This window comes from Oncorhynchus masou, chromosome 32 (genome assembly GCF_036934945.1).
Source record: "Oncorhynchus masou masou isolate Uvic2021 chromosome 32, UVic_Omas_1.1, whole genome shotgun sequence".
NCBI lineage: Eukaryota > Metazoa > Chordata > Actinopteri > Salmoniformes > Salmonidae > Oncorhynchus > Oncorhynchus masou.
The window spans coordinates 56331059-56344557 of record NC_088243.1 but is presented as its reverse complement, the minus strand read 5'-3'; the positions used below and the strand labels follow the sequence as shown (position 1 = coordinate 56344557).

General features: G+C 44.0%; 1 protein-coding gene and 1 pseudogene across 1 annotated transcript in view; one reads left to right on the top strand and one right to left on the bottom strand.

Moving 5' to 3' along the window:
- The window catches only part of LOC135527035 (short transient receptor potential channel 7-like), a 47887-nt gene extending 39500 nt beyond the window's left edge, over positions 1-8387 (bottom strand). Inside the window, exons 1-2 of the mRNA XM_064955691.1 lie at positions 7635-8387; positions 111-293 (exon numbers count right to left, since the gene is read on the bottom strand). Of these exons, the coding sequence (XP_064811763.1) occupies positions 111-293; positions 7635-8387 (936 nt within the window). The remainder of the gene's footprint in view (positions 1-110; positions 294-7634) is intronic.
- Positions 1-13499, top strand: part of LOC135527037 (uncharacterized) — a 157698-nt pseudogene that overhangs the window by 61534 nt on the left and 82665 nt on the right.

The window sequence follows — 13499 nt, the reverse complement described above, 5'->3', positions numbered from 1 at the left end:
AACCATAAAAAACATGAACATACTGTATATATATATATATATATATGTGGTCATTTACAGCAGTGTCAAGTATTGCGATCAGGTTGTGGTCCTGGTTTGGGGGGTCTCACCTTCTTGACCTCGTATTTGATGGCCAGTTTGACGCGTTCGAGGCAGGGGCGGTTGTTGTCACTGGGCGGGGCATTGTCCACGTCTCCGTTCAAGATGGCCTCCACCTCCTCTGTGTCTCTGCACTGGTCCAACACCCCCACTACAAAGTCCTTACACTGCATGGACAACTTCCTGTAGTCATTCTATAGAGAGAGAGAGAGAGAGAGAGAGAGAGAGAGAGAGCAAGGAGACAGTGAATGAGAAAGAGAGGCAGAGAAAAAGGGGAGAGATAAGGAGAGGGTGAAGGAGAGGAGGACACGGAAGAGGAAGATGTGAGGAAGAAAAGGTGGGAAAAGAGAGAGAGGAGGATGGTAGAATGTTCCTGTGCAGCTAGTGTTTGTATAATGACTTGATTAGGCGAATTGTTGGAAGCCCCCCACTGCCGTCAGTTCAACGTCTAATCCACGTTGGTTCAACGTAATTGAATTGATGTGAAAACAATGTCGATTCCTCCAGTGTGTGTCCAATGGGACAGGGGCAGCTCTGGAGCCAAATTCACACAGCTTTCATCTCCGACACCACACTCCCCCCCCTCTCATCTCTTTATTCACACTTTTCTCTACCTCCTTCATCCATTCACCCCTCCCTTCTCCAATCCTTCCACACTCCCCCTCTCTCATCTCTTTATTCACACTTTACGTCTCCCTCGCTCAAACCTGCATTTCTTCCTTTCTCCTTCTTCCCTTTCTCTACCTCCTTCATCCATTCACCCCTCCCTTCTCCTTCTCCCATCCTTCCATACTCCCTCCTCCATCTCTGCTCAACCATAGGTCTTCAGGCCAGTGCCCGAGGCCCCTCAGATGCAGTTACACACACACACAAACACTCATTAACAAACAAACGACCACACACACAAGCACACGCGTAACCCACAAGCAGAGATCCCTCATTGTCTTTCATGCATTCGCGCAAGAGCATACAAAATCTGCCAACCCATCCCTCATGGACCAGTCAGAGTGGTTTGTAGAGCCAATTGTCCACAGAGACTAAAGTCTAATTGTTTATGCATAGCTGCACAGTGTTCAAACAAACGATTACAGCTCAGTGATAACATGCTTTCTGGGAAAGTTTCCCTCAGCCCTTGCAGTTATAAGATGTCCCCGACAGGCCTCCTCTGCTACATGATCACCACTTCATACCAAGAGCGTTAGTATTAGCTCCCTCTTCTCTTGCTTCTCTTCAGGACAAAAACACTCCATGGTTCCATTTTTCTTCGTTCACTTCTATGCCACCCTTAAAGGGGCAATCAGTAGTTGCTACATTCTTTTTTTGGACTTAATAAATGAATGATATGTACCCGTTGATTCTTGAACTTGTCGTACCCTGTCAGAAGCCAAAATATGAGTTTGTTTAACTCCAATGTTTGTAAACAATGAACATGTAAACACACACTATATAGCCTCAAAATATGGTTAAAATGTTGATGTCATGGACAGTCGATCCTTGCATCCATAGCTCTGTGTATGAAATTGAGAGTGATTGAATTTCTCCAGCCCCATCAATCAGGTTTTTACTGACCCAGGGGGGGCTTTCTTACTCTTGCTACTGCTGATTGCCGCTCTAAGGAATTTTGGTTGCCTCGAACATAACTATTTCCTTTGACTCAGGGATCGTCATTCTATGATGGCGTGGCTAGCCGTGTTTGAATACAGAACATTGTAATGAGGTTCTAGAGGACACATGATAATTATTCCACCCTGCAGGCATTATCCACATGCTGATGATACCACCGTACTAATTGATGGAAATTCCACCATTATACAGAGCCACACTAATGACTGACAGCGAGAGGGGAGGGGTGGGAGGGGTGAGGGGGGGGTGACGGTGAGACAAAGAGGAAGAAGAGATGGTACATTCATACTTTCTGAAGTGACATTTTGCAATGTGCCAATGAGAATGACTGATCACTCACTCTCGGCCAATGGAATTGAGAGTATTTAGGCCCTCAGGGGACAATAAGAATAAGGTAGGTGTTAGGAATCCATGAATGAACACACACACACACACACACACACACACACACACACACACACACACACACACACACACACACACACACACACACACACACACAGACACAGACACAGACACAGACACAGACACACACACACACACACACACAAACACACACACATAATGAAAGAGGTAGGGAAAAAGTTATCGAGAAAGGGTGGACAGAAAGAAACCTGAAAAGGAAAGCTAGAAGGAGATGCTGAGTGGAAGGAGGAGATGGAAGGAGATGGAAAATGCTGAACGATTTAGAGAGAAGAAATGGAAGAACTCGTGAGGTGAAAAGAGAGAGGAAGAGAAAGAGATGACGAGAGAGATGGGTGAGGAGAGATGTGGAGAGAGAGAGAGATATCTCGTGACCCTGCTCTGCTGATTGTGACTCTGTGGCGCTTCCCTCTCCAGCTGTGATTAGACACAGGTGCTCCTCACCAGCCAATTTCACACCTCTGAGCAGTTGTGTGTGTGGACGTGTTTAACTATTCTTGTGGGGACCAGAAGTCAGGACATTTTGTTGGTCCCCACGAGGTCAAATGGTATTTCTAAGGGTTTTAGGGTTAAGGTTAGAATTCATGTTTGAATTACGTTAAAGGGTTAGGGTTAGGAGCTAGGGTTAGTTTTAGGGTTAGGTTTCGGGTTAGGGATAAGATTAGAGATGTGGAAAATAGGATTTTGAACGAGACTGAATGGTGTGTCCCCACAAAGTTAGTTTTACAAGACTGTGAGAGAGAGAGAGATCTCAAGAGAGAGAGAGAGAGAGAGAGAGAGAGAGAGAGAGAGAGAGAGAAAGAGAAAGAGAGTGTGTGTGTGTGCATGCATGCATGTGTGTATGGGTGTGTGTGTGTGTGTGTGTGTGTGTGTGTGTGTGTGTGTGTGTGTGTGTGTGTGTGTGTGTGTGTGTGTGTGTGTGTGGTGTTACTGTACATTAAGGAAGTATTTGGAGTTCCTCTGTCGGTCAGTAATTTAGTCCATTGGCTCCCATAACAATTCTTAGATGTTAACTATAGCCTCTCCACCAATGGATGTACACTGAGTGTATAACACATTCAGAACACCTGCTCATTCCATGGCATAGACTGACCAGGTGAAAGCTATGATTCGTTATTGATGTCATATGTTAAAATCCACTTCAATCAGTGTAGATGAAGAGGAGAAAAGGTTAAACATTGTAAAAAAAAATCTAATATTTCGTTGCACCCGCTTTTTGCCCTCAGATCAGCCTCAATTTGCTGGGGCATGGACTCCACAAGGTGTCAAAAGCGTTCCACACGGATGCTGTCCCATGATGACTCTAGTGTCAAGTTGGCTGGATGTTCATTGGTGTGGTGGACCATTCTTGATTCACGCGGGAAAGTGTTGAGCGTGACAAATCCATCAGCGTTGCAGTTCTTGACACAAACCGGTGCGCCTGGCACCTACTACCATACCCCGCTCAAAACCACTTAAATATCTTATCTTACCCATTCACCCTCTGAATGGCACACATCCACAATCCATGTTTCAATTGTCTCAAGGCTTAAAAATGTTCTTTAACCTGTCTCCTCCCCTTCATCTACACTGTTTGAAGTGGATTTAAAAAAGTGACATCAATGAGGGATCATAGCTTTCAACTGGACTCACCTGGTCAGTCGACAGTGCCTTGCAAAATTATTCACGCCCCTTGGCATTTCCCCTCTTTTGTTGCATTACAACCTGTAATTTAAATGGATTTTTATTTGGATTTCACATAATGGACATCCACAAAATAGTCCAAATTGTTGAAGTGAAATGAAAAAAATCACTTGTTTAAAAAAATTAAATTAAAAAAACCCGGAAAAGTTGTGCATCCATATGTATCCACCCCTTTGCTATGAAGCCCCTAAATAAGATCTGGTGCAACCAATTACCTTCAGAAGTCACATAATTAGTTAAATAAAGTTCACCTCTGTGCAATCTAAGTGTCACATGATCTGTCACCTGTTCTGAAAGGCCCCAGAGTCTGCAACACCACTAAGCAAGGGGCATCACCAAACAAGTGGCACCATGAAGACCAAGGAGCTCTCCAAACAGGTCAGGGACAAAGTTGTGGAAAAGTACAGATCAGGGTTGGGTTATAAAAAATATCTGAAACTTTGAACATCCCACGGAGCACAATTAAATCCATTATCAAAAAATAGAAAGAATATGGGACCACAACAAACCTGCCAAGAGAGGGCTGCCCACCAAAACTCACGGACCAGGCAAGGAGGGCATTAATCAGAGAGGCAACAAAGAGACCAAAGATAACCTTGAATGAGCTACACAGCGGAGATTGGAGTATCTGTCCACAGGACCACTTTAAGCCGTACACACCACAGAGCAGGGCTTTATGGAAGAGGGACCAGATAAAAGTCATTGCTTATTAAAGAAAAAAAAGCAAACACATTTGGTGTTCGCCAAAAGGCATGTGGAAGACTCCCCAAACAAATGGAAGAAAGTAATCTGGTCAGATGAGACTAAAACTGAGCTTTTTGGTCATCAAGGAAAACACTATGTCTGGTGCAAACCCAACACCTCCATCACCCCGAGAACACCATCCCCACAGTGAATCATGGTGGTGGCAGCATCATGCTGTGGGGATGTTTTAATTGGCAAGGACTGGGAAACTGGTCAGAATTTAAGGAATAATGGATGGCGCTAAATACAGGGAATAAAGAGATTTGAGACTGGGACAGAGGTTCAACTTCCAGCAGGACAATGACCCTAAATCACTGCTAAAGCAACACTAGAGTGGTTTAAGGGCAAACATTTAAATGTCTTGGAAGGGCCTAGTCAAAGCCCAGACCTCAATCCAATTGAGAATCTGTGGTATGACTGAAAGATTGCTGTACACCAGCGTAACCCATCCAACTTGAAGGAGCTGGAGCTGTTTTGCCTTGAAGAATGGGCAGAAATCCCAATGGCTAGATGTGCCAAGCTTATAAAGGTATACCCCAAGAGACTTGCAACTGTAATTTCTGCAAAAGGTGGCTCTACAAACTATTGACTTTGGGGGAGGGGGATAGTTATGCATGCTCAAGTTCTGTTTTTCTTGGTCTAATTTCTTGTTTGTTTTGCAATTAAAAAATATTCTGCATCTTCAAAGTGGTAGGCATATTGTGTAAATCAAATGATACAACCCCCCGCCCAAAAAACAATTTTAATTACAGGTTATAAGGCAACAAAATAGGCAAAATGCCAAGGGGGTGAATACTTCCGCAAGTCACTGTATGTCATGGCGTTCTTTATGTTTTGTACACTCAGTGTATATGTCAATGCTTAAAACTCGGAGCACACTGTGTGTTGTCCCCAATCACTTGAACCCACTGGGACAATAGTACATGTGGCACCGTGTCAACATAACCCTGGGCAACAGGTCTAATCCTGCACTTAATCATGTAAAGATTGCAGAGGGCAGCTGCACTAAAACAACAATAATACTGATAACGCCCACAGGGACTTTCTCCAATGAGATCAGCACGTTCCTTCCTTTCGGATAAGTGGACTACATAAGGAAAGAGTGTTCGAGAACCGACAGCGTCTGAGCCAGTCAGAACACATGTATTCTTACCTCAGAGAGTGGAGAGAGAGAGGGGAAGAGATTGAAAGGGAGGGAGGGAGAGGGAGAGATAGATAGAGGAGAGAGACATGAAAGGTGATAATGAGTGTGTAATGAAAGAGATGGAGGGTAATAGAACTAAGCCTCCCGGGCCACTACTTCTCATTTAAACATCTAGGAAGCAGGCAGACAGACAGACACCTGAGCAGACACAGCTGCAGTCATGACAAATACCAACCCACGCACCCTTCTGGACTGCACCCTTCTACTCACTTTACCCCGCCGTCTAAATGCCAAAGTGTTCCCCTTTGCCTTCCTTCCTTCCTAGAGCTCCTGGGCTTGAATTTGATTCCTGTCGTTGTGGCTGTATACCCCACACTGCAGCATGAATCTTCTACTTTCAACACACAGACCCAGCTGTGTGCTGTTAACACGTTAACATGTGTATTAGTGTCTGTGTGTATTTGTGCATTTTGAATTTTTATTTAACCTTTGTTTAATTAGGCAAGTCAGTTAGGAACAAATTCTTATTTACAATGACGTCCTACCCTGGCCAAACCCTAACCTGTGACAATGATGGGCCAATTATGCGTCGCCCTATGGGACTCCCGATCACGGCCATTTGGGATACAGCCTGGAATCAAACCAGGGTCTGTAGTGACACCTCTAGCACTGAGATGCAGTGCCTTAGACTGCTGCACCACTCGGGAGCCCATTTACAGTAGTATGTGTGTATAGCACGTGTAGGACTAGTGAGACAGCAAAGTAGAGAGAGCAGCCTCAGTCCTGAGCCAAAGCTGCTACGACTCCTAGCAGAGACATATCAAACATTATAGCAGATGAGGGAGCAGAAAATCCTCACGTGCAAATACATGGATTCTGTCTCTCTCTGTCTTCCTCTCTCTCTCTCTGTCCTGAGGCTTCGTTGGGTTGGTATTGGTTAGTGACCTGAGCCTCTGGACCTCAGTAGACTCTTTTCTGTGGTCACCTTTTGGCATTTGAGGGCTTTGGAATGGGAGGAGTGGGGGTAACTTGTGGCTATTTTTTGGATATTAATCAGAAGAGGGAATTGGTCTAATTCTGCTCTGCTTACGTTGTTTGGAGTTTTTATCTGTACTCTGATGATGCTCTTGGTCTCTCTCTCGGTCTCTCAATCTCTCTCGGTCTCTCAATCTCTCTCGGTCTCTCAATCTCTCTCGGTCTCACACTCTCTCTCGGTCTCACACTCTCTCTCGGTCTCCCGTTCTCGGTATCTCACTCTCGGTATCTCACTCTCGGTCTCTCGGCCAGTTAAACTCACCTCAAACTCAGTCTCTATGATAGCCAGTCTGGCCAGTTAAACTCACCTTAAATTTAGTATGTACTGTATAGGTAACTGACAAAATAATGGAAACACTTTAGTAAATACAAAGTGTATTGAAAGCAGGTGCTCCTACACAGGTGTGATTTCTGAGTTAATTAAGCAATTAACATCCCATCATGCTTTGAGTCATGTATAAAAATGCTGGGCAGGCCATTATTTTGGCTACCATGGCTATGACTCCAGAGGAAGACAATGCCGCCATCCACAGTGCACGAGTGGTCACAGAATGGTATGCTGAGCATGAAAATGATGTAAACAATACGCCATGGCTGTCTCAGTCACCAGATTTGAACCCAAATGAACATTTATGGGATATTCGGGAGCATAATCTGAGACAGCTTTTTCCACCACCATCAACAAAACACCAATTGATGCAATTTCTTGTTGAAGAATGGTGTCGCATCCCTCCAATAGAGTTGCAGACACTTGTAGAATCTATGCCAAGGTGCATTGAAGCTGTTCAGACTTGTGGTGGCCCAACGCCCTATTAAGACACTTGGTGTTTCCATTATTTTGGCAGTTACCTGGATGTTAGCCAGTCTGGCCAGTTAAACTCACCTTAAACTCAGTCTCTATGTTAGCCAGTCTGGCCAGTTCGTTGCTGAGCTCCAGGGCGGTGAGGACAGGGTCTTCACTGCTCAGGGACAGGTAGGCAGCACTGGCCAGCCCTTTATAAGCGTTCATCCTGGAGCGGGAGTGGCTGAACGAGTCTCTCTTCTGCTTCTCTACACACTCATTGCACTTACAGAAGTAGTCATGAGGCCTCTCGATGCGGGCCCCCTTGGTGAGCAGAATATGCACAATCTCATACTCCTGACAGTGTGCTGCTAGGATGACTGGGGTGACGTCGTGGGAAAAGCGTGTCCCGTCTTCATCGTAAGCGTAAAAATCATCATCCCGTAGCTCCTGTTCGAGGGGACTCTGGGTGAGCCGCAGCCCTTGGCTGAACGCCGGGTTCGCCAATATGGCTTCCACGATACGCACATACCCTTTAGAGATAGCCAATAAGAGCCCGTCGCCCACTCTGGCTAGCCCATTCATCTTTAGCAACAGCTCAGTCACTTCCAGGTGTTCATTGCCCACCGCCAGCTGCAATGCATTCTGGCCCATGTAGTCCACACAGTTGAAGTTGAGGGTCTTGGACTCCTCCAGCATCTTACGGACCACGGGGATGTTGCCGTACTCGGCAGCGTCAAGGAAACCCTCTTCCTCCGGCGTCAGGGCCGAGCCACGCTCATTAAACATGTAGGCTGGGCCTCGCACAGCCTGGCGACGCCCCTTCTCCCTCAGCGTGGTGTGTCTCCGCTGCATTGCTTCCACTCTAGAAGAAGGGGGAGAGGGAGGGTGACAGGGAGAGAGAAAAAGGTTATTAAGCAAGAGTTAAACCAATGTAAAATGACACACACACACAAACACACAAATAATGCGGCACTGAATCACACAATCCAAAATACTGCATGACGACAGGGGCGGCAGGGTAGCCTTGTGGTTAGAGCATTGGGCTAGTAACCGGAAGGTTGCATGCTCAAATCCCCGATCCAACAAGGTACAAATCTGTCATTCTGCCCCTGAACAGGCAGTTAGGGGCAAAATAATAAGAATTTAATAAATAAGAATTTGTTCTTAACTGACTTGCCTAGTTAAATAAAGGTAAAAAAAATATATTTTTAAACTAGCTGTCTCTTACACAATCAGTTCACATTTATTTTTCCATAACTGTGTATTGACAGTATATCTGCGCTGAGCTGTAAATGTACACATTGCTCCTCTCTCAGAGGAACTGAATGGGTCATTCGGAACCTCTTGAAACCAACACAGTGTGCGGCAGGCACAAAAGCCTCCAATATATGGTTACCTCAAAAACAAACTGTTCAGCTCCTCAAATCACATGTTAGACACAGAAAGAGCACCCGAACGCTGAAGCAAAACACTCAGTGCTCAACTGCTCTCTGTGTGGAGGAAAATATATAGACACGTTCATTTTCAAATGAATGGAAAAGAGAAACCATTCGAGAGGTAGAAAAGAGGTAGGGAGCCAGAGAGAGAGGGAGGGGATGGAGCAAGAGAAAGAGAGAGATAGGAGGGAGGAGAGGTGGTAAAGTTTCTGCAGTGAAAAGGATGAACTGTACAACTGCATACAATATGCCATCAACAACTAGGGTAACAGGCTTACTCTTTTAGCATTTTGTCCTAGAATTTAGTCTTCATGGAAGGGCTAGATCAAAACTTTGTTTGGGAAATAGAGATGGTTCCAAAATACAGTCCACTAACCCCCGAGTGTAGATTTCTGCATCGGTGCGTAAGAGCCTTTTTAGCATTATTTTAATTGCGGTTTTATTAATCAAAAATGTGTCTGATTTAAACTAGAGACTTAGGGCTGTTCTAAGTCCACGCTATCGGCCTTCCGCATCTGTGATGGGAGGCGGCTGAGGTACAGTGCTGTCTATCAGACCAGGAGTAATCCCGAAAACCGCCCTTCTCACAAAAACGTCTGCAAAGTCTGAATGGTTTGAGCTACACAACTAATATGATCCCACTATGGAAAGTTGAGCCTCTCACCAACAAGGAAGTGTCCATTTTGCTCTACGAAGCTTCACAGAACCAGGGTTACACATGTAACTGTTTTGTTTTTGTCCCTGATGCTTTCCTATATCTCAAAGATGCATTACAGACCCCTCAAACCATATTTCCTTTTGATTTATTTTTTGATTTTTTTTTTGCCATGTATGAATGTATTATTCAATGCGTTGCTATGGGGCTAATAACAGTCAGGACAAATTTAATGTTTCATCAGAGAATAATCTGTTTATTTTTTGGGATACCTACAGGGGTCCTAAAATTCTAAATCAAATAGCTAAATGGTCCATCTTATGGCCATATTAAAACAATTCCATTTGTTAGCTCAGTATATATTGCCATCTACAGGCTTTGATTTTTAGGGGCCAAACAAAGCCATCACTAGATCAAAACGGAGGAGTGTCGGGAGAATTGGAGAACAGGTGAAAATGGGAACCTATTCACGTGGGACTGAGAAGATGAAGAGAGCTCACTCATGCAACGCTGTGTGAGTGAGGAAGTGTTCATTCGGGTACTCTTTTTTTCCAGATTTTGTCTAGTCTTAGTCATTTGGACTAAAATATCCTTAAGTCTTAGTCACAGTTTTGTCATTTGAATAATGATTTAGTCAGTGGGCCATTTTAGTCACATTACATTTCTATCATTAACCCATAGTAAAAATAAATCACTGACTTCCATGTGCACAAACATACAAATCCTTGTCCTACCAACATGTTTTTCTGCTTAACATCCAGTTTCTCTTCCCAACAGCAGAGAAATGACAAACACGTATAAGAATATACAACACTTTTCCGGCAATGTAAATTCCTAATTCAGCCTATATCGATATTGCACATTACAGAACAAACAGACACACACAAGCAGAGAGAGAGAGTGTAGCACAATCACCAGATAGTGCAGCAACGTTTTGACCAAGCATAATGGGTTGCACCTCTGCCACTCGGTTGTGTCACAGCCGTTGTTCAATGGTCCCCTGACGACGCAGCCAAATTGGTGCACAAACGTACAAGGGGAGCTAATGACTGTTTCGCCCAGTGTTATAGTCGAGTCAATAAACCGGACGTTCGAATCGAGTCCCAAGTCCCTTGTGCTCGAGTCCTGGTCCAAGTGCACAAGTCTGAGTCACTGGGTGCACATTTACTCAAAAAGAAAGTTATTGACCCAGTCAGATAATAGCGTAGTGGCAAGAGCCATTTTGTCAATAAATTGTTTGCTATCCATTTTCCTTTCTTTATATGCGACCAAATACTTGCATATAGGCTACTGGTTATGGTACCAGGGCCGCACTCAGTTGCAAAATGAGCATTGCAGGTAGAAATTCAATGAATTTATCAAGGGTTGAGTGAGACAGAAAATTCAAAAAGTTTCTGTACTCAAGGGAGAAGAAAACATAGCTAGACTGTTGTTTGACTATTAAACGTAATGCTGCTATTGTTTTACACTTTTTGTAAAGCAGCTTGTGTTTCTTAACCAGACAAACAGTATCTACTGTGACTAGAAGGCTGGGTTAGTTTCAGTGTGTATAAATCCGAGGCGGAGCCGGAGCATTGCTTGCTCGCCCGGGGCTCCTGTGCCGGGTGTGGTGTACCATTCCCGCTGCTGAACAGAACTGCGCATCCGCGCCGCTATTGTTCTTATCACTGACATTTTTTTCTGGGTCTATTTAGTCTGTTACAGTCTCGTAAATTGTCAATGAAAACGTTGTATGAATATGTTAGTCAGTATTTTTGTTGTAGAAATGAACAAGGGTCTGTGTTTGTGCATGTTTATTGTGTTTGTGTGTGATTCTACGGTCCCAAAGCACAGTAGTTTATGGGTATCGACTTAAATTTACAGTTCATCAGCGCTGTGTGTGGTAGACTGGAAATCAATGGAATATAGCCAAAAAAAGAGAACCGAGCAAAAGCCCTTATGACACAAACCTGAGCTTCAGCACAATGTCAACACGTTAGAATTACAATTGATAGAACTGACATTCTCATTCAAATCGATGTTCCATTCTAATTATATGGCAGGCGCTGCCCCTGCTCAGTCGACCGTCCAGGTAAATAGGACTTTGAGATCACTTCAAAACCGGCCACTAGGGGCAATGGTGAGCGCTATTACCATCAAGTAGTCGTGGGGTTTGCTAGGGTGTGGATGGCGGATGGGCGTAAACCACGGACTCCGGCTCTGAGGGTGAATGTTTAATCCCAGTGCTAGGTACTTGTTTTTAATTGTTTTGTTTTAAAACTATCCCAAACCTTAACCCCCACCTTAACCATTCATAATTAATGCCTAAACTTAACCATAGAATTGTTTTTGTTTTAACCCTATGCCAAACCTTACCCCTTAACTTAACCAATGAATGCCTAAAGTGAACCTTCTGTAGTGAGACTGTGAGAGCTTATTGCAGAGCGATTGAATGAGTAAGCTGTGAAGAAGGTCGATGGGAGATGCCCTGATTGTTTTTTTAAAGGATTCCTCGTCCTCTCTCTGCTGTGGTGGCACACACACACACACACACACACACACACACACACACACACACACACACACACACACACACACACACACACACACACACACACACACACACACACACACACACACACACACACACACACATAATTGCCAGCAGCTACCATCATGGGCTGTGAGAGCCACTTAGATAAGTAAACACGGTGTATTTTTATGTCTGTCATGTCCCTCAGCTCAGGGTGGGTCAGAGAAACCATTAACTTCACTACCACTGAGACTAAATAGTCCCACAAACACACACCCAAAATTGATTTCCATTCAAAATCCTATTTTCCCTAACCCCTAATGCTAGGCCTTACCGTAACCCTAACCCTAACTCCTAAACCTAATTCTAACCCTAACCAAAATTGGAACACTAAACCTACCCTTAAGGTTAAAATAGCTTTTGTCCTTGTTGGGACGTGGGAAATGTCCCCACGAGGGAGAATTTTACTTGTTTTACTGTCCTTGTGGGGACTTTTGTAATTTCCAGTACCCCCCCCTTAAACTCACAGGAACAACTATGGCTACTACTACTACCACCAGGGTTGGGTAGGTTACTTTCTGAGTGTCATCTTTTACAGTTACTAATTACCTGTCCACAATTGTAATCAGTAACGTAATTTTTGGATTACCCAAATTTAGTAACGTAATCTGATTACTCTCCATTACTTTTTTGATTACTTTCCCCTTTAATGACAACTTATCACATTAGGGTTATCATTTAGTGATGTCTTACACAGTTTTAGTAAAATGTTCTAATTTAATGTCTATTGACTATTTAGTGACAAGAAAAAACAGAAATTGCTTCTCTGTAATGTATTTAAGGAGGATCCCTGAGATGACTAATACAAGAAATTATGGACAATCATTTTAATTGATCTATATAACCCCCTTTGTGGTTTTCTGATCATATTGGAACTCCTTTTTATACAGTGCATTCGGAAAGTTCAGGCCCCTCTCTTTCAACATTTTGTTACATTACAGCCTTTTTCTAAAATTCATTAAATATATCTTTTCCTCCTCAATCTACGCACATTACCCCATAGTGATAAAGCAAAACAAGGTTTTTAGATTTTTTTGTTGTCCCGAAGCCACTCCCGCGTTGTCTTGGCTGTGTGCTAAGGGTCGTTGTCCCGTTGGAAGGTGAACCTTCACCCCAGTTTGAGGTCCTGAGCGCTCAGGAGCAGGTTTTCATCAAGACACTCTCTGAACTTTGCTCCGCTCATCTGTCCCTCAATCCTGTCTAGTCTCCCAGTCCCTGCCGCTGAAAAACATCCCCACAGCATGATGCTGCCACCACCATGCTTCACCGTAGGAATGGTGCCAGGTTTCCTCCAGACGTGA